The 21985-nt window shown below is 35.0% G+C and overlaps 1 protein-coding gene across 4 annotated transcripts in view; it reads right to left on the bottom strand.

The window, feature by feature from the left end:
- Positions 1-21985, bottom strand: part of DPH6 (diphthamine biosynthesis 6) — a 278777-nt gene that overhangs the window by 32423 nt on the left and 224369 nt on the right. For 3 of the 4 annotated variants that reach the window (XM_058162169.1, XM_058162167.1, XM_058162168.1), the window contains one exon: positions 16391-16796. In XM_058162169.1, coding sequence (XP_058018152.1) covers positions 16391-16796 — 406 coding nt within the window. Of the gene's footprint in view, positions 1-16390; positions 16797-21985 lie in introns of those variants that run through there. The other variant, XR_009152602.1, reaches the window with a different exon arrangement.

Genomic DNA, 21985 nt, shown 5'->3' with positions numbered 1-21985 from the left:
GTCCAGATTAATTAAAACAAAATAATAAAAATTAATGTCTAATTTGATAAATAATATGCCTCAATTATTATTCTGAATTATACACCGTTGTAATTCACAGGTGAAGTTTCCAATATGATAGCTGCCCACTGGACCCCTTCTGCACATTAAAAGTAACATTTTCCTTGAATGAAGCTTGTATTCATATTATGTTCTTGGCAACCATTTATAAGTAATCTGTTAGCGCCAGAATTTTATTTTTCCTTTCCAATCTGCCCTACAGAGCTAGAATCTCCCATCCAAGTGTAACCCAGTACCATATTTAGCATTCTTTAAGATCAGATAAAGTATGTTTATTATTCAACAGTGACTAAGGTTCAGTTCATATAATCCAGCCACACACAAAGGACCACAACACTTCAGAATGACCTAAGGATATACAAAACTATCACATTGTTAAATCTAAACATATTTCAGGCGCACAGAATATTGCTTGGGGGACTAAAACATAATTTTAAAGCTTCTTCAAGATAACTAAGTAGCTAAAATAAGCTTCCCAGGAGAGCATATTTGTTATCTATTCTGTTGTCTTTTTCAGAACAGGTAGTCTTCCACTTATGATCACAACTGAGCTCAAAATTTCTGTTGTTAAGTGAGGCATCTATTAGGTGAATTTTCTCCCATTTTACGACATTTATTGCCACAACTGTTAAGTGAATCAGTGCGGTTGTTAAGTTAGTAGCACAGTTGTTAAGGGAATCTGGCTTTCCTGTTTATTTTGCTTGTCAAAAGGTTGCAAAAGGGGATCACATGACCTTGGGACATAGCAAAGGTCATAAATATGAGTCAGTTGCCAAGTGTCGGAGTTTTTGATCATGTGAACATGGAGATGCAGCAATGGTCGTAAGTGTGAAAAACAGCCATGAGTCCCTTTTTTCAGTGATGCTGTAACTTTGAACAGTCCCTAAATGAACTATTATAAGTCAAAGACTATCTGTATAAAACATGATAATATAGTAACAAGAGAATACCCAACATTCCATCTCCTGCAGTGGTTCACAGAAGCAGTGAAGCTCAAAAAAAGGAGATTAAGGTCCCTCTTTCCCCTTGTTGATCCTGTGCATCTAATATGTTGAAGTAGATTTTCTCCATGCCTGCAGATATAGTACTGATACACCTTTCTTCTAGCAAATTCCAATAGGATGCTTTTAAAAACATCTAAATTAACAGAAGGATCACCTCCCTCCAGATATTTTGGATACCTTCAAGAAAATGAAACGTATCAGTAGGGCATATCTTTTCTCCGAAGAATCAATGATGTTCTTTCTCTATAACACATGCTAATTTACATGACTCATAATTTTATCCTTGATTATGCTGTGAGTTTATTTGGAACAATTAAAAAAATTTTTTTTTACTCCTTTTAAAGTAATAGATTAAAAAAACCCAAAAGAAACAAAAGGCACATACATTAGCAAAATAAAAAAGATACAACAGAAAAAAAAGGATACAGAAAAATATAGAAGAATATGAACTAACTGCCATAATATCACAGAAGACAGGATTCAAGTTAACATGTTTATGATGGAGATATTATGGTGAAAAACCTAGTAACATTTTGGTTAATTGTTTAATGCAAAAGAAAGATAAGACAAGTCCAATTATTAGAAATGAAAAAGATGAAAGGTTCATACAAAGATCTTAATACCTGTGCTAGTGAACAGATTACAGCAAGTGTTATCTAAGGAGATTCTCAATAATCCAGGTCATGGTTGTCCCAAGAGTGCTTTTTCAAGATGCAACTGGACTTTTTGGTTTTTCTTTGAAAAAGTTTTGCTTCCCATCCAAGAAGCTTCTTCAGCTCTTCAAAACCAGAAAGTCCAGTTGCTTCTTGAAAAAGTACCTTTGGGAGCAAGTGTTATTGTTTGTAACGCTCATCTCATCTGGGCTCTGATAATCAGGGACTCAATGTTTAGTAGACTTTGCATAGTCCAAGACCTCCAAGTTGGAGAAGTCATCAGGCACCTTCTCTGTGGGATCAAATATTTTTCAAGAAGTCTTGAAATGCCTGCAAGGTGATTGGGTCTATTTCTAGATCACACTCCATGAAAACAATGGTTCAGGCATTTATACTTGGTCTTGTGTCGTCCAAAAGCAAGTACAAAGAACTCACAGTGTTTCTCCACTATCTCAATATCCCATTTATTTCCTCATTATCTAGCAGTCCAATAGTTTATCTGTAACTGACGGCCTCTTTTGTTGCCTTATATGTTTTTTATCACATGCTCTTCAAACACTTTTTTCTTCCATTACTATTTTCTTAATAGTAATGAGGTGAGGGCAGTCCAGTGCTTATATTTGGTTTTGGTCTCTTCAGTTTGTCAAGCCTTTTATTTCCTGAATAAATTCTTCTCGTATCTTAACAGCTTCCTTGTCAGCTAAACTAGTATCATCCAGGATTTTTTCTCTCTTCTGTGTTTGCCTGGCCTTCCAATGTTGCTTTTCAAAACTTTTCACACACATTGAAACAATCAGTTGTTGCTAACTTTTGTCCTTGGTTTTGGGACATTTCACATAACGAAGTCTAGAATTTTAGTACAGAACTTCACTGAAAATGTTCCATTTGCATATAAATTGCATATCACTGAACAATGATATTTTTTCCTATGAAGTGATATTTTTTCTTATGAAATCTACCATTCTTATGAAGTCCTGGGTGTTACTCCCATTGTGTCTTTCCCCACTGTCTTTTTATTAGTTCCACCTAATGTTCTCCTGATCGTGGTCATTATTCTCCCAGGATTTAAATGAAGTGCTTTAATTTTCTGCACTTCCCTTGCAATATGTTGTCTTAACTAATCTTTTAAATCTATTGTTAAAGTTTCAGCCGCTTTAACGTGGTTGCTACTATTGACATGATTGTCCTAGGGTGATCAATACATTTCATAACTATTTTTTAGTTTTTACATATAGTAACCTTGGTACTCTACTCTGCTCCAAAGATTTCAAGTAGCTAACATCAGATAATAAAAGCATAAAAATTGTTGATTAGAAGAAGAAGAATATAATCTAGAGTCACTTGCGCACCATTGGGATTGAAAAAAAAAATCACCATCAGTCAATTGAGAAAGGCAGTTTTACTTGGAATAGCTTACATCCTACGATGATCTCTTTAACACCATGAAACAACTACACTTGCCTATCCCAGATCCTTGGCAAGGACTCGATAAATGGATAAAAATGCCAAAGCTAGCTAAACATCTGTCTGTCTGACTGTGACACTAACCACAATGATAAATAATATTAACTCAAATAACATTACAAAAATAAGGATTTTAAACCAACCCTGTGCATTGCTTTTATACTCCAAAGAGCTCTAACGAATCAGGTCTCAGTTTCTCTCTGAAATTAGAGGAGTATTGAGTTCTTACAGGTCTCCAGGGACATTTCTGGAAAAGGCCTATTTCAGCCCCAGCTTTCCTTAACCTGCAAGAAGGCAATAAATTAGATAATACATAAACATCTCCCAATTGCAAGACCACAGCTTCCAAGGGTGCTCAGTTGGGGAAGAATGGAATTCAGCTGTGAATTATTTTAATGATGTCATATATATTAAATATTTTCTGAGCAGACTATACGGCATTTAGTTCATATGTAAATTACTCTTATTTTGCAACATAGCTTGTTCGGTACATGGAAGGACATAGTATATTCAGTATACCCAAGGTGGTAAAATCATAAAATATCTTTATCGTCTAATTTGTCTTATTTATTTAATCTTAAAGATTTCCCAATAACTTAATGGACACTTTCTATCTAACACATTCATTCAATGCAATGTTAATTCTAATTTAGATAAAGAGCAACAATTTTCACATAAAATATTCAAGTCTTAAGGTAGGGGTGTCAAACTCAAGGCCCGGAGCCCAGATCCGACCCACAGGGTGCTTATATCTGCGGGGCCATATGGAAACAGCAAAGGACTAGCCTGCTGTGCCTTTGCCAGTGAAAACAGGGCTCCGGAGCATTGTACATGCCACTCCTGTTTTCGCAAGCAGAGTGCTTGGGCCACCAAAGGTGCCCCTGACATGAGTGAAGTCGAGCTGGCCATACCCACTGTGGCCATGGCCACCCCAGCCTGAAGTCAAACACAACTCTAATACGGCCCTCAATGAAATCGAATTTGACAGCCCTGTCTTAAAGTGACCATATATTTTTTTACATATTATCCTTTGAAAAGATATACTAATTGAGACTTTATAACAGTTAAGTGGATCTTCCCATTAAACCTAGCTATATCAGAAAATTCACTGAAGTTTTGTTCAAGATACAGATAAATTGCTAGATTGTTTGTTCTGATAAAAATAATCTGTCCTTGCTGCAGGAGTGAAATCCAGCAGATTCTGACAGGTTCTAGAGAACCGGTTGTGGAAATTTTGAGCAGTTCGGAAAACCAGCAAATACCATCTCTGTCTGGCCCCAGAGTAGGATGGGAATGGAAATTTTGCAATATCCTTCCCCCAGGAGTGGGGAGGGAATGAGGATTTTGCAGTATCCTTTTCCTGCCATGCCCACCAAGCTACACCATGCCCACCAAGCCACGCCTACAGAACCGGTAGTAAAAAAATTTGGATTTCACCACTGCCTTGCTGTATCTTATTATGTGAGAGCTAATAGATTGTGACCAATGAATGCATTTAATGTGGGGAGAAGTTTTTTTGGAAGATCACAGGCCACAGTAAATGGACTAACAATGAGTGCTGATACGTTTTTCTCCCTTGTCCTTCAGGAATATACTTTTATAGCAGCTGACTCTACCTCGAGTCAGATTTTTCTATCTCAAATTAATCTAAATTTGTGCCACTTGTTTTCATGAAGGGGGGGGCTATATTAATTGAATCATCAGCATTTGTAGGGCAACTGCAGTTTAGTATTGAGGCACAAGCTTTACATGTAGAATATTTAAGATCTTTCAATCCTAACCAGGTAGAACTGGAAAAAGTTCTGCCTGAAACCCTAGATTTCATCTCTCAATCAGGGACAGAAATTTTGGTCTAAGGCAGTTTATGGTAGTTTCTGATTTTTCTAAGACAGATGAACTGGATTTTTCAGTTGCGATAAATAGTCTCTATTCTTAACCTTAACCTACTGTAAATGAAAAGCAAAATGGGTTATGTTATAAATGGCCAAACACATCAAGCCAAAAGTAAAACAATCCTTTTATTATTTGACATTGTCAGCTCCAACATTGCCAGATTTGCTGGACTGATTCTCAATTCCATTAGGTCTATCATTTCAAAGATTGAACTCTACTAGGCAAAACACACATGACCTAACCAAAAGGATCATTCTTAAATGTAGAGATATAGTTTAAGTAACACAGAAAAAAAAAATCTGCTTGCAAAACTTGTATCGTTTATTTCGTATCAAAATTCTGCATGCATCTTCTCTCTCTGAGCACTTTTATCTCTCTATCTTTCTTTTTTCCATACTCTTTTGTAGACATGAGGACATAATAACCCTTTGAATTGATGTGAATATTCTTCTTCTTCCAACTGTTCACAAACAATGGTGTAAGGGCTGGACATTAATCTATTAATCTTCTTTCATTTTATTTTGTTTCTCACAGGCTGAACATAATTAGTGCTTCTCCATAAGTATTTCTTATTTCCCATGCTTAATGCAGACTCCTGCCAATCCGGATTCTCTCAAGTATCCTTTGCAGCAGTCGGATGGAACCGCTTCTGCTAAAAGTCGCATCAAGATTTCTGTGAAGCTGAGTGACTGAAATGCTTGGCAAGCAAATGGTTTTGGAAAATGATTCATTTGGAAAAGAAATTGCCCTTGTGAGCTTCGTTATACAATATATTACCAATATACAGTAAAGGGAGGATGACATTTGTGAAGCTGCATGGCAAATTTGCTGTGGAATTTTCTTACCTCTGTCCTCAGCTAATGTGAGCAATTAAAACATAGCAGTAGAGCATTTTTAACTACTAACATGTAGTTTTAAAATGAACAATTGGTTGCCAATTGATACAGATTGTCTCATTTCATCACCCACATTTCCTTTTGCGTTCTACATTTCACTGCATTCTTATATCCCATTTCTACAGGCTATTAAGCAGTGGAAGGGAAGCTCAGTTTAAGAGCAAAGGTAATGAAACAGGTAAAATCGTACAAAAGAAAAGTTAAATGGTTTCAGAACCATTACAAAACTTGCTGGGAGAAATTTAACACATCTCACCATTATGAGACCAATTTGAGATCTAAGGGGCATTGAGAGAAATATCCAAAACTTTTTTTAAAAAAAATTAAGTTTGAAGATTTCATTTGTTATAGAGACCTGCCATTATTTGATTTTTGCAACATATTGTCTACAAAGCAAGGAAGCAGCTTTAAAGTTGTTCAAAATCCTGATTTATAAACATGAGATTGACTTGGAGATTTAACTAAAATTGTACTTTTAAAATTGAGTTAAGCAACAACAATTGAGTTGCCCTGCAGGCCTTATGAAAAATTAATGAAGTAGATGCAATTAATATCAAATAAACAAAACATGTAGCCTTTTGATGGCTACAACTGTTCAACTCTACTGGGATATGTTTCTTAAAGACACTCTTATTAAACTAATTTACTTTTTAAAATTGCTTTTTTTAAATTGCTTACCTCTTCTGTTGGATTCCTTTTATCATCATGAATAAAATTATATTATTTATTTAAATTAAAGGTTACCAAATCTGTTTCAAAAAGCCCACCCCAACAAGATCATTTCTATGCATTGATTTCATGATCCTTGTCTTTCCCTGTCATTACAATGGATGAATGTAAAGCCCTATGTGACATAATTCCAATATTAGACTGGCAGGTGCATATGCACACATTGCAGAGCTGCATATGAAGGATTCAAGTGAAGGACCGCTTTATAATAGATTGATTTCCTGTAGATACTATACATCACTCATGAACCAGATGATGTTAATATTTAACCTGCATGATCTGAGAAAAGCTTTTACATTTTATTTACATCTAACGGCAGACTGGTCTCCAGGAGCAGCTCCTCTACTTCAATGATTATATATTACAAAATTGTGATGGTTGAATGATTAGATAGCATGATCTTTTGAATAAAGGAAGCTCTTGTGCGTCCAAAGTAGAACATCTTATCATGTCAAATTTTACACAGTATTAACTGTCCAAAAGTGGTGACTAACATCAGGAATAAAATAAATACTGAAAAAAAAATTGATACAGAGAAGAAAAGTTTGATTATGAAAGTAAGAAATAAATAAATAAATAAGGAATAAAATCTAAATATTGTTCTAAACAAGTACTTAACAGCATCAAAAGGTGAACAAACTATAGAATATGAATGACATCAGAGAAACTCTCTAATAAGTATAAAGATCCTTCAAATTCATGCTGGAAACAAGAAGAAACATTTTGTCATGTTTGGTGGATATTTTAAAAAGCCAGTTGTTGGGGGAAAATGCATACACTAATTCAGAAGACTACTGTAATGTACAATTGAAACCAGAGGCTTTTCTTTTGGGATTAATGGATAAGCAGCTGGAAAAAAGTCATGGAACTTTGTTTTTATATATAACTATAGTGATATTATTATATGCTCAAAAGTGAAAGAGTCAGCACTACCAATGGAAGAATAGTTGGTGAAGATGATGGAATTTGTAGAGAAGGCTAAATTGACTTCTTTGATTAGAGAAAAGACAGATATCTACATTTATTGTTGATCAGGAAACTCTTATAGACTTTTTGCATGAGACGGAAAAAATGAACTTTTGATGACTAGACATTAGATAACAGAAAAATGTTTTAATGATTAGAATGATTTGATTAGTTTTGATAATTAGAAAATATTAGATAACAGAAAAACAGAGCTCTTTGGTGTAACCACAGAATAAGAGATAATTTTGTTATCATGTTTATCCACCTACCCACCCATCCATCCATCCATCCATCTATCCATGTCATGGGGGTCAGGTTATCTGAGGGACTATTTCTCCCTGTTTATATCTACTTGTCCAGCAGGAGTGGGATATTTTCAGGCAAGGAGTTCTATTTGGTGGAACCCAAAAGGAGAGTCTTTTTTTGCTATGGTAGCCACCTATGAAACATTATTCCTTCAAAGTGAGATTGGCTCAACTTGACTGACATTCCAGAAGGCCTTTAAATCCTGCTTTTGCCATTGGGCTTGGGGAACTTATGGAAGTGTGGAGCCTGCTAAATAATTATATTGTTTGTAAGCTCAGAATGCACTCTATAATATGTGTGTATTATTATAGTTTTAAGTGGTTAAATTGCATTGCTAAAGGATTTATTTTTAATAATTTTAATTGTTTGGGTTTTGATCTTTTAATTTTGTGTGCTAGCCAAGTCAGAAGCATGACTTGAACCTTTCCTTATAGGGTTTAAAAGATGTCAACCAATATCTTGAATTGCACCCACAAATGAACATAGGACTAGTGAAGTTCATCCAGCAGCAAGATAATATATGCAAACAGAGGTGTGCCCAGCACTATGCAACTTGCCAGTTGAAACTTCCTGATGGTCTTCACAGGTGGCCTCATATACTGTAGATCACATTGGTATAGTCCAGTGTCGGCGAACCTATGGCACGCGCGCTGGAAGCGGCACACGAAACCATCCCGTGAACAATTCACGGCCTCGCTGGCTTCTTTTCCGTGTTCCTGTGATCACACGTGGACTGGTTAGCTGGCCATCGCATGTGCGGGGGCGGCGGAACCCGGAAGAGCGGTGTTCCAGCACACATGCGCAGGCCAGCACCCGACCTTCCGGGTTGATGTTGCGCGCATGTGCGAGGACCAGCTATCCATTGGGTGCACTTCCAGGCTGGTATCCGGCTGTTTGGGTGCCGGCTAGTGCATGCACGATGGACCACCGCTCCTCCACGTATTGCCACTCACGTGCATGCGAAGGCCAGCGGGGCCGTGTATACCTTGCAAGATGGTTTCGCGTGCCACTTCCGGCATGCAGGCCAGCACGCGGGAACATCAAAGGTTCGCCATCATAGGTATAGTCCAACTGTGAAATAACTAAGATATGAACAACTATGAAGAAGGCTCCCAATTTAGGAATGGGTGTAATTGGCACACAAGCCTTACCTGTGAAAAGATACGTATAGTCATGGCTGCTACCTGCACCTGAGCAGACCCATGAGGACTTCCGCATTTTTATTGCCTCTGTCTGGGAATACTACCTTTTCAAGAATTAAAAATAATGTAGCAACAGACCCAGGGAAGCAAAAAACCCCAAGTCATTCCATTTTAAAAGTATCCCCCCCCCCAAAAAAAATGCAAAGTGTATTTAAGAAAGGAGATGTATAAGTTGCTTGAAAACAGCTGTATTACCGATTGTTGCCTGTGTGTGGAGTCACACTAATGGAGAGAATGAAAGTGAATAATTGGGAGAATGATAAAAGAAAAGATACTTTCTCACAACCTGGGAAATTGAAATGGTGATTTCTAAAATAATACTGCAAGCTGGCTCATTTGTACATTGTTTACATATAGGCAAACAGGTAGCAATGAAATGTTAATACTTGACTCTTGAATTGGCTTGGACTCTGTTTTTGATTGTTTTAAATTTGCTTGATGCACTGCTACCAGCATGAAGGCTCAGCTACCTACCCACATCTAAGATAGGTCATCTTATATAGTATCTCTCTTCAGCATTTGGTAAAGTCATTCATGCTTTCTATGCTAACAATAGTGTTGTTAATATTATTCTATAACGATAATAATAATAGTTGTTTGTACATGATTCTGGAACAGAAAAATATATTTTCTAAATGTTTGCTTTGGAAGTTAGTCATAGAATAATAGGCATCGTGTCAAAACAGATTCCCAGCAGGCTATAATTAGGGAAATTCACATTCCATCAACAATCATGAAATACCCCTCCCAATTATGTTAATAATTCAGTATTACACTTGCAATCAGATGCATTAATATTGTGTATTCCACAAAGACCACAAATTTAGAGTGTTTTACAGGCAGAGTGGGGGCTTTTGCATAGCTCTCAAGCAGAAAGTCAATGCTTTAAGAAAATCAGTTTACAAAACTTATTTTGAGAGAAGGATTTCATTAAAAAAGAATAAGGTAAAACAAAAGTGTTTTTCTTTGGATTATGCTTAGTAAATTAAATAATTTCATGATTTTTAAAAATTAAATCTAAATACAAAACTAGCCCTCATTATTAAAATTATTATATGGGGATTTAGCCAATTGAAAAATCTGCAAATTAATAAATTAATAAAGCAAGAATAGAGAATCTATCAAATTTAAATCAAATTTAAGTTAGCTTAAATGTATCTTAAGTTCAAATGTTAATAGCTTTTAAATTATTAACAGTTAAGATGCATAAAAATATTTCGTGAACACACACACACTCTCTCTCTCTCTCAATAATTTTTAGTCCAATCACTTTTGAAAAATCCATTATTCTCGCAATTATTTGCTCTGGAGTATGCTGTTGTTGTTTTTTAAACACCCACTTTAAATGGCAGAGAACAGTTAACTTTCCAATTCTAGGAATTGTAAACAAGCATACTTTATTTAAAAGGGACATACTTAAGAAACACTTAGAGATCATGATTCCATTATATACAAACTACACTGAAATATATCATATTCATGAATGCAGCAATAGCAACTAAAGTATGAATAAAGCAATCATGCAACAAAATAGAGTCAGACTTGTAGAACAGTCTGTTTATTAGATTTCCAGTGAATGAAACGTCCAAGGTCCAAGAGATGTTACCATCTTTTGGGAACTGACTGACTGATTGGAGATCATAGTTTATGATCAAGGCCTATATTTTCTTCTCAATACTTTCCCTGATTAGAAAAATGGACTATGTGGACTACAATTTCTCCCAAATATTCCATGTTGATATTCTCCCAAATATTCCATGATCTTGAGACACATGTTTTGCAGTTCACCAGGTTTTCTTCTATTAGCCTTGGCTAATCTGGATGTTGATTAAGCACCGTTATTTATTTTGAATGAAAAAGAGGACAGGACCAATGACCTGCAAGAGTCATTAGTACTGCTAAGACTTAAGGCATCCCACATAAAAGATTGCATGTTATGATTTTCATAGCAGAACTTTAGGAAAGTTCTGCTATAAAACTCCGTATTAGCATATGAAGGTATAATAGCCTTGCTTGCGGATACATTTCAATCTGATTTCAGCCCCCCTCCCTTTTTACAGAAAAATATACTTTGGTGAAAGATCTGCTGCGCTACCTCCAATCTCCATTTTGGGAAGGTTGAGCCAGCAAAATTAAGAGTAGAGTAGGACACATTATCTCATAAGTATATACCTCTTGTAATCAGAATTCTCTAATGTACAGTATCTTCTGATAGATCCTATCTAACTCTCAAGATTATAAAGGGTATATGAGCTACTAAGAGATATCTTTGAACAAAGCCTATCATAACCATGTATCCAAAATTATCAACACATTATTTACATACAGTTTGGCCTGAATCCCTGAGACACTTCCAATATCTCAGTGTCTTCTACTGACAGAAACTGTGGCAAGGCACTCTATGAAAGCAGTTTTGATGGAAATCCTTATACAAATAATGTTTCAGTGAAAATAAAATCTTATGCCATACTTTGGTGTGGAAGGGATAAAGCAAGGAAACTGATAAACAGCAAGAGTGACAGTATTCCAAAGAATGCTGAGTAAGAATTTTTATCAACTTGAGTAAGAATTTTTATCAACGGTTAAAATCCTTGCCCATTACTCACTCATGTAGGCTAAAGAGAGTTATTCTACCTTATATCAATAAAAAGTGTTTGGACCATTTGGGATTTTTAAAAAATGTGTAAAAGTATTATTTCAGTTTGGAAATTACAGATAAACAGAAATTATAAATAAACAGACTTCTTAAAAAATATTAAGGCGGTGTTTTTAAAATGGTATACAGTTAAGAACTTGAGTGAAATGAAAAGTGGACCACAGTCTTGGTAGCTGACTAAACATAATCACCCACACTGCACTGAAATAGTTTCTATTTATTCAGTTGAGATGGCAAATGTAGAATCTTTGCTAGTTGCTGCCTTTTAATCATGGAATGCTTCTGCAGCCACCCTCAGTTGTGAATCTAGTTATGTTTTTATTACGTGACATTCTCTCCATGGATAGGATTAAAGTTTTCTGCTTCAGTTTTCAGTTGTTATACTACCTTATGAAACTGTTTGCAATGCTCCTTGTAAGACAGTTTCTCCTGTAGGAGATTTCACAGCAGTTCAGAGTTACAAACTACACCAGAGATTAAGCAAGCATTTTATCAAATTGCCTTCTATTCTGCTGATTTCTGTACAAAGAATAGGATTAGTAATTTATATCTTTCTATATTTTTGTATAATGAGCATGAACAAGGCTTCCTAAAGTCTTAATAGCGAGAAGGTACACATGCTGAGAAATAACCTAATTTGCCTGGTTGGCATAGGGAAAATCATTTGATTTATATTAATGAACTTGTAAATGAGAATATGGAAATAAATAGTCATAATTTATGCTAAAGCCTTCTAGAGGCATTAAAATATCGTATGAAGTGTATATATATGTCAGCTTAATCTAATCCTCAAGAATTTACCATACCCTGTGCTTTCAACACAAAGCCTATAATGCCCTCATTTGGTAGGTGGAATTGTTACACAGAAGTTCGCCATTAGGATCACACTTGCTTTAAAAGAACTTTATATTTCATCTTTGGCTGACAGAAAGCTACCTTTCTTCTGTTTGAGCACAAATCTTTACCTCTTCTGATATCAGTAACGTTAGTTAAAATGTAATCTGTTGCAACACAGAGAGCATCTATATTGTTAGATTTTATGATTGTGAGCTGCAACGGGCTGTTCTGATTTATTAATTTTTGGCTCAATAAACTATGAAATTCTTTTTGACAAAAAAGAGAAAATACATGGTTTTAATTAGCAAGTAATTTGAGATTTGCAACAGAATTTCTTTTTTCTTCCATCCTCAATAACTTCCATATCTACTTAGCTAATTGTCTGTTAGCTCCTACATGCAGTGAAAAGATTGGGCTGCTGGAATTCAATCAACTCCTGCAAGGGTGAATCTGGTTCAAATAAAGATATATTTCTTTATTTATTCATTCCTATATTAAAATAAATCTAATGTAAACTACAGACCTTTTAATAAATGAAGATATTTTGCTGTAAGGAAGGTTTCAATGGATGAACTAAATATGCTGAAAACATGATTTGAAATGTTACCTCTCTATTTAAGAAAAAAAGGTTTTGTTTGTATTAGTCTCACTTGCCCCCATGTTTCTTGCTCTATCTGTGATATCGAGTCAGGTGCTATAATTCTGATCAAATATGGTAAGGTACTCAAATGTTCTTGTTTATCAACCAGCTAAAATTAGGTATAATAGTAGCTCAAGAAGATTTAAAAGGTTTTGTTGTTAAATTATGACAGCAAAATCAGGAATTGTTTCTGATCAACACCAAACATCTAAAGATCTACTAGTTACGTTCTTAAGATGTTCTGAGACTACAAATCACTTATTGAACAATTGATATGGATTTTTCTGTTTTACTATTTTTTTTTTATTTGCATTTATATCCCGCCCTTCTCCAAAGACTCAGGGCGGCTTACACTATGTCAAGCAATAGTCTTCATCCATTTGTATATTATATACAAAGTCAACTTATTGCCCCCAACAATCTGGGTACTATGAATGACTTTGGCTGATATAACATTTGACCAGCTGTTAAACACATTTTTGATACTTTTAAATCACGCTCTGTGCTAATCACAAAAGATTAACACAATAGAATTATGAAGTGCAGTTATAAAAAATAAACAACAGCAGAGTAAAACAGATTATGTAAAAATCTGGTATAAAACTATTAAATTTTATTTATTTATTTATATTTATTTAGGAGATTTATATTGCTGCCTATTCGCACATGGCGACTCAAGGTGGCTTACAAGAATATAACAACAAAAATGCCTAAACAATCAAATTTTAATTTGGCACCAACACCATAGGCACAAAAGTGAAGGCAGAATTTCTACAACAATCTTCTCTCATGGTCCCTTCCAACAAACCATACAAATTCTCTTTTGAAAAAGTTAAGGCATGTACAAGTTAGCGTATGGAAAGGAATTCCTTCCCTTTTTGACTTGAAAAAACATAACAGGACCAATATGAACTGCGGCAACTGCATTTCCATCCACTGAAATTGCTGGTTTTCTCCAAGGACAGCTGTATATATAGCACTCTACAATACTGAAAGATTATCAAGGCATGCACCACTATGACAGACTAATCACTCAGCTGGAACCATCCTAGATTGATAAACCAAGCAAAACTGGCAGAAGGCCCTCTGTGATATTTGTATCTTTGTTTATTTAACAGGTTTCTACCCCCTGCAATAAAAATTATTCTGGTGGCTGATACAGAATTATGTGGGTTTTAAGTGATAATGCTGGATATAGATATTCCTCCAAATTTTCTGCTTCTAAAATTGGAATATATAAAATTACTGGACCAAAGTTACTGTAAACACAAATCAAATCATGAATTTTTCTAAACTCCTTCAAAAACTCTGAAGAAGAGAACAAACAATTCATTCTAAAAGCATATTCTATTTGTTTTTTAAAGCAAACTATTGTGCAACAAATAATGGGCTGTCAGGTTATATCTTAATTCCTTCTTTAATGTACTAGCTGTGTTCATTTCATGTCACAAGTTTATTCCATCCTGTTGTTATATTTTAAATCTATTAAGCAACGTCAAGTTGAATTTCCCCTGAATAATGCTGCAGGTTAGATATAAAAATAGGATGGTACAATCTTTGAGGGGTAACATTTATGTCAGTTAATTAATATGGATAGTTGAGCTTTACATCTATCTCTTTTTCATGTTTGCACATTTGGGAGTTATCAGTGCCTGAGCTATACCCACAGAGTCATAACGCTCTATAGAGATTTGAAAGACAAGACACTGAAAATTGCAATATTTTTTCTGCACAGAACCTGGGTACAAGGGGTTTCCCACAGCGATACTGGTTTCCAGTATATATTCAAGAATTAATTAGTAGGTTTTTGCTATATTATATTTTGCATTTCCCAAGCCTGCAGTCATAGGGTAATTTAGTTCCAAAGTTGCATTCTGTACAATAGCGTACTATTTATGGTAATGGATATGCACTGTATTTTGTAAGACCGAGAATTTTAAAGGATTCTCTTTATATCAGCCTGGGTGCCTTCCAATTATATGGATTTCAACTTCCAGAATGATCAGCAATGGCCAGACGGGCTGGGAAAACTAAGAATTTAAGTACACACATCTGGAAGAAAACCAAGTTGGAAAAGGCTGCTTAACTTACACAAATTCCACTCATATAGTAGGCTGCTTGGCCCACTACAAGTTATAATTACTTAGAAATTAATATGTGCATCATAATGCTATTATTTTTATCTTTTTTATTTTCCGCACAAATCCATGAAAATCAGTTATGGTTCAATGAGATGTTGCATGTGTGCACATGAAACAATACATTAACATTATTCACTTGTGCTGTTTTCTCTTTGTTGAAGACAAATGCATGGAATGAGTGCAGCTTTCTGGAAACTACACTTTTTTGAATGATATCTAATTATTGCATAGGTAAAATGAATTATAACATCTAAAGATATTACAGAAGTATCTCTATTATTAACCACAATTTAAAGTTACACAAACCCTATTTGAATACTATAAAACCAATAGTGGTAACATATTATTCCCATGAAGCTCTGTCCCAGCAAATCATCTGAACCACATTTAATGCAAATTATGCAATCATAGGTTGGGTTGTAATCCATTGAATAAGAATCTTGTAGCATAAGGATATTTGCTCATGGAAGATAATACAATATTATTGTACATGCAAAGTCTTTCCTCCAAGAAATACCTATCCAGAATATGCAGAAAATGTCAGGAAGCTAGCATTTTTTTCAGTAACACTGATAGGAAAGCAGATATTGAGAGAGCTCATATGATAACCTGGACAGTCTTAATCTTTGAAACACTATATTTTAGCAACATCTAAAAAAACCTGTTGTTAAATGTGCTATTTGAAGAATTTGGGAAAAAATAAATAAACTTTTGGCTTTAAAAATTCAGTTTAAATGGGATGTTTTGACCTTGGCATTGAATACATTTCTGGAACTAAGAAAACCAAGTTCAACATTTGTGTTTAAATTCTTTATTGTTTAATGTTCTTTGAGAAACAACTGTAATTATTCAGAAATTCCTAGGTAGCCACATAACAAAGACAAAACCACTTCATTATTTGACATTTTTCCAGGGTACTTAAAAATACATGTGATAGACTTACCTGTTTTCAGTGCTGCCCTTTTGACAATATTTGTTCGGAAGAATGTTCTAAAACTTAATGGAGTTATGTCACCATATTTTGACATCTTCTCTACAACTTGTTTAAACATTTCCACCATACCATGCAGGATTACATCTAAATTGATTGTAGAAGCCGATGATGAAGTCGGAGTTAAAGATATGGTAACAGCAGTAGCACATGTTGGATAGGACTGCATAGCTTCACATCTAATTTGGCAGTTTTCCAATGACCTCATCTGTGTAAGTTTTTGCCTCTGTTGCTGTTGGTCTACTACTGCAATGACATGCCACTCAATAGAAGCAGCTCTTGGAAGAAAAGGTACCACAACCACAACTAGTTCTCCATGTATTGCAGGCATGTCATTATTTATATCTTCCTCTTTAGTCTGGAAATAAAGCAGACCACATCAAACATTAGAAAATATCATTGTTTAAAGTTTATACACAGTATATATGTATGCACGTATGTACACATACATAGAGGGAAAAATTAAAAAGATTTAACTCACAAGGACTGGCAAGCTATGCATTTCATAGTATAGATCAAACAAACACACGTCATATAACAGTTTATTTTATGTGAACAAAATAAGGTCAAAAAAGAGGACGCAACAAAAATGTATTTCATAAGAAGAAAATATTTCATCATTATTTTTAGATACTAATTTAATATGGACTACATTAAATAATGATATATCTTTCTGTTACATTGATAGAGAGTTCACCAACAGAAAGCTTATGATGGCTAGAAAATCAAATGAATAACAAATCAGAAAGGACCATTTTGTAAACCCAGATTGGATACAACCACCTGGCCAATACGAGAAATGGCCTCGTGTTATTCATTACAACAAAAGACCAAATTAAAAAACTGACAAACTTAAAAAACTTTATTCCTGCAGCAGGCATACATACAGAACTAGATTATTAACCTTTGTAGGAAGCCAATCTTCATCCTAACTAAGGCTACTTGTTTCTGAGCCCGTGACTTTCCTTGAAAATATAGTTTCTAGAAAAAAGTGATTGCAGTCATCTGGGGACACGTATTATTGATCCAAGGTTATAAATCTGGGGTTGCAGAATAGAATTTATGCAAGATGCATAACTTAGCCTCTTCACAGAATAGTAGCACAGGGAGATAAAAACTATTTCCTGTTTCCTAAATCACCACAGCAGAAATTCCTTTGTGTTTATCTTCCCAGGCTGTTGATTCATCCAATTGTGGTGGGGACTTTTCTTGTTCCAAAATCACTTTGCTTTCACTGGCTCTTGATAACTGATCCTTATTTCAGTTCTTCTCCTCCCAGAGTGGTTTGCTGTTCGTATAGTATGCTTCTTTTTCATTTCCTAACTGGTCTAGAACTAATAAAGGAGAATATTTGTACCTTAGGGTTAAAATGAGGGGTCCTTGGTGGTCTCTGAGCTTGTCTGTTTTCTTGCAGACGTTTCATTACCCTAACTAGGTAACATCATCAGTGCTAGTAAGGAGTGCTACTTGCTGTCAGTTGATATTCTGGTGTCTTGCCTGTCTATATGGATGGGACAGTCTTAGGGATTCTTTGGTTGGCTGTTTACTGATGGCAGTTTCTTGATTGGGGTATTGCTTACTTGATTGTTGGTCTGAAGTTGACCTTGGAATTAATCTGTGCTGATCTGAGTGCTGATTACTAGAACTGGTCTAGAATTCCCTTCAACTGCTCCAGAGTAGTATTACCAAAGCAGCTCTCAGGTTTTTTTTATTTTAGTTAAGCTTTTAAGTTGCTGAGTCATTTCTTATAATTTGTGATTGGTTTTGTTTTGAGTACCTTTCTAATTCCAAAGAGAAAAGAAGAGGAGAAGGGGAAGAAGTAGCCTAAACACAATTAAGAACTCATGATTGGTCAATGATAGCATGGGCTAAGAATTTTGTATATACAATTGAGTTAGACAAATGGCAGCAAATATGGGAAAGAAATTATAAATTAACCATGTTCACAGCATATAAAGACGATCAATACAAAATGTTTTATAGATGGCACATGGCACCTGAAAAATTGGCAAAAATGTTTAAAGATAAATCAGCTAAATGCTGGAAATACCATCAGATACCAGGATCGTATTATCATATGTGGCATATGTGTCCAGAAGTGAGGAACTATTGGATTAAAATTCGAACATGGCTAGAGGAAATGATACAATAACGTATTGATTTGAAACCTGAACTGTCCCTGTTGGGTATCTTGCCAGAAAAATATAGTAAAGAGAATACTTATTTGATTATATTGTAACTGCAGCGAGAATTGTATTTGCGCAAAATTGGAAAGCAGAGACAATCCCTCTAGAGGGAGAAGTAATTAAGAAAATATTGGAATGTTTAGAACTGAATAGATTAACATTGGTAATTAAAGAAAAGGAAGAATTGGAGTATTTTAAAGTATGGCAATTATATCAATGGTTAGAGAAGAGATAGACATAAATATCTAGATAATTGATGAATATAAATATAAGGAATTTGGGAAGAATGATGAAATATAATATGAAAATGATGGAGGATGGAGTAGAAGACACAAAATATGTACTCAGATGAAACACTGAATGATTAAGGATGTACTGTTTGTATGTTTTTTATTTAAAAAAAATAAAAACTTTTTTTTAAAAAAATCATGATTGGTTTCAGACTCAGACTGCATGTTAGTAAGTGTAAAAGATTTACTTTTCTTAAACAACCACCTTGAACTTCTGGTTATTTATAAGAGGTTACAGTTTATGAGGTAAAGTTAAAAGCAGAAAATAAAAATGGATGGGATATGCCTGCCTCTCTCTGTCTGCAAGAAATGTTTTTGCTGAATCAACAAAGTAGCTAAAAAAATTACAGTGCACGTAATACTCTGCATTTCAGAGCTGAATTCATGGCATATCAGCATTTTATTGATGACATAGTTTCTTCAGCATAGTTTCTCTAGCAAAATTGAACTGTTTTCTATATCTTTTGGAATATTCCCCAAGAGGCATTCCAGTAAATAAGAAAATTAGTTGAATTTACTCCACTGAGATAAATCAAGTCGTGTCATGATAGATTTTACAACTCAAATTATTCTCATTATCCAATATAATGCAACACATATCTTCAAATGTGGCTTTTCTTAAAAAACAAACAAAGCAGAAATTTATTTGCATTAGTTGCTGTGTATCCCAATTTGTCCAGTGGGTTTATAAAGGTAAAATGTCTTCCAAACTCCAGAGGCATAATACTTACATTTAATACCTGCATAGTTCCATCTATGCTCATGAAAATGGGAAACTACCTGGCTTCTCTTCAAATTTCTCCTAGCTAGGTTTCCAAAGACCTGACCAATAAGCCTTTATTAGTGTCTACTTATTTTGGGCTCACTGCTAAGAGAAGAACTGGAGGAAAAGATACAGATAAGAGCTTGGCTCCTATCCCAGAAAGGCTGACCTAGGAAGGCAAAAACAGAATCCCTGCCAAGATGAATTAATCCCTTTCTGTTGTCCTACTTTTAAAAACAGAACTCTTTTGTCTTGCTACCCAGGAATGGTCAAGTTTTTGTTCTTCAGAGGTTATAGAGTTAGGGCAGGATTTAGCTAGGTAGCTTCCTAATGGCTTTACAGTTATTGTCCAGAAGACTCAAATCTGTCTTCCAATAAATTCAAAGGTAGACTTGTTTTAAACAGCAATCAAGAAGACTTTTCCTAACTATGATTTATCAAGAGGCACCACATCTTCCTCCTTAGGTGGCATACATCTCCTTCATCCTGTCAATGCCAGATAGAATGCCTCTTTAATCTATCACTTGCTTCCCAGCAGCTATCACTAAATAGCTGAGATTCTGTTATGCTGACCATCTCTGTGCAAACTTCTACTTCTCTATCTTAGCTTCTCTATCTCAGAGATCCACCCTAAAACAAAATATAAGCCCAAGCACAAAAATTATCACATGCATCCCTTGTTCCCTGCCAGTTCCCTGTAACCTGATTTGCTGGTTTCAGTATACTGTATATAAATGTCTCAACTCCTGTCATATGTGCTCTCTTTTCCAAATGACCATTATTCTCCACCCCTACAATGCATCCTTTGTCTTGAAACATTGTAGAGATTCTACTTTAAACTATCCAACCCAACACTTGTAGACTACTTTGACCACTTTATGAGTTCATTTTTAGAAGACACCTGCCATTAATGAGGTTCTTTGCTTTCACAAGGGTCCCTCTTCTACTGATATGCAACTGAGACCTGTATGATCTAATAAGCTATCCGTGATTTCAAATCTTTTTTTTTATGCCCGATGGCTATTTACGAAAACAGTCTTTAAATGCAGCCAATGACATCCATTAAACAATCTCTATATTTCAATAATTCATCAGCTTTGCTCAAGTACTTACATCCTGATCACACTCCTTTTTCTTAACACCCCAATAAGTGAACTAAATCTTGGTTTGATACAAAGCATGTCTCACAAATGTTTTTTTGTTTTTTTGCAAAAATTTTTTATTTTTCCATAATAATTCCCACAATTTGACCAGTGTACAATACAATCACTTATCAAACAATCAGTCCTATACTCAAATTATACTCAGTCAGGGCTGCTCGACTGCCACTCCCCCCTTTAATCCTTTCTTTCCTTCTCATCCTTCTTAAACTTCCCCCACCACCTTCTTCTCGCTTTCCTACTTCCCCTCCTCTTTCCCACTTCTCACTACCATCCTTTCTAACCCTCTATCTTCTCCTTCTTCTCCTCCTCCTATCCTTTCTTCTCCCTCCCTTCTTTCCTCCCTACCCACCTACCTACCTACTTTCTTCCTTCTTTACTCCTCTTTCCTTACCCTTTCCCTTCGGGAGTGTTTGCCGAGCAGTCCCGACATTACACCATTCCAACTTGTTTAATTCTACCATTATTCCTGTACAATGGCAACCAATCAATTTATAGTCTTCCCTTCCCGCCTCCTTCCCCGAGACTTCCCAGAACAGAATACAGGGTATTGTAACTAACAAACATAATCTAAAATATAACATAAAACATATTCCATTTCACACCATCACACTATCAATTCCTTCTTTCTTAAACTAATACATAATAATTCCTAACTTCACTCAAAAACTAATTGATATTTTTAATCTGATACTTATTTTGAATATAATCAATCCACTTCCTCCATTCCAATATATATTTTTCTTGTGTACAGTCTTTCAAGTAGGCAGAATTTTTGCCATTTCTGCTAAATTTGATACTTTACTAATCCATTCTCCAATTGTAGGTAAGTCTTCTTTCTTCCAATATTGTGCAATCAATAATCTTGCAGCAGTTATTAAATTCAGAATCAGTTTTGTCTCTATAACAGTGCAATCTGAGATTATTCCTAATAAAAGAACTGTGGAACAAACTTGATCTTCTTTTTCAAAATGTTCTGCATAATCCACCATATTTTTAATCCAAAAGGCTTTAACTTTTTGCAAGTCCACCATATATGATAATAGGTAGCATCCTCACAATCACATCTCCAACATTTTGCTTTCACATTTGGATACATACATGACAGTTTTTAGGATCTAAATGCCATCTATAAAACATTTTATAAA

Source organism: Ahaetulla prasina, chromosome 1 (genome assembly GCF_028640845.1).
Source record: "Ahaetulla prasina isolate Xishuangbanna chromosome 1, ASM2864084v1, whole genome shotgun sequence".
Lineage (NCBI taxonomy): Eukaryota > Metazoa > Chordata > Lepidosauria > Squamata > Colubridae > Ahaetulla > Ahaetulla prasina.
This window is presented reverse-complemented; position numbering and strand designations above follow the sequence as displayed.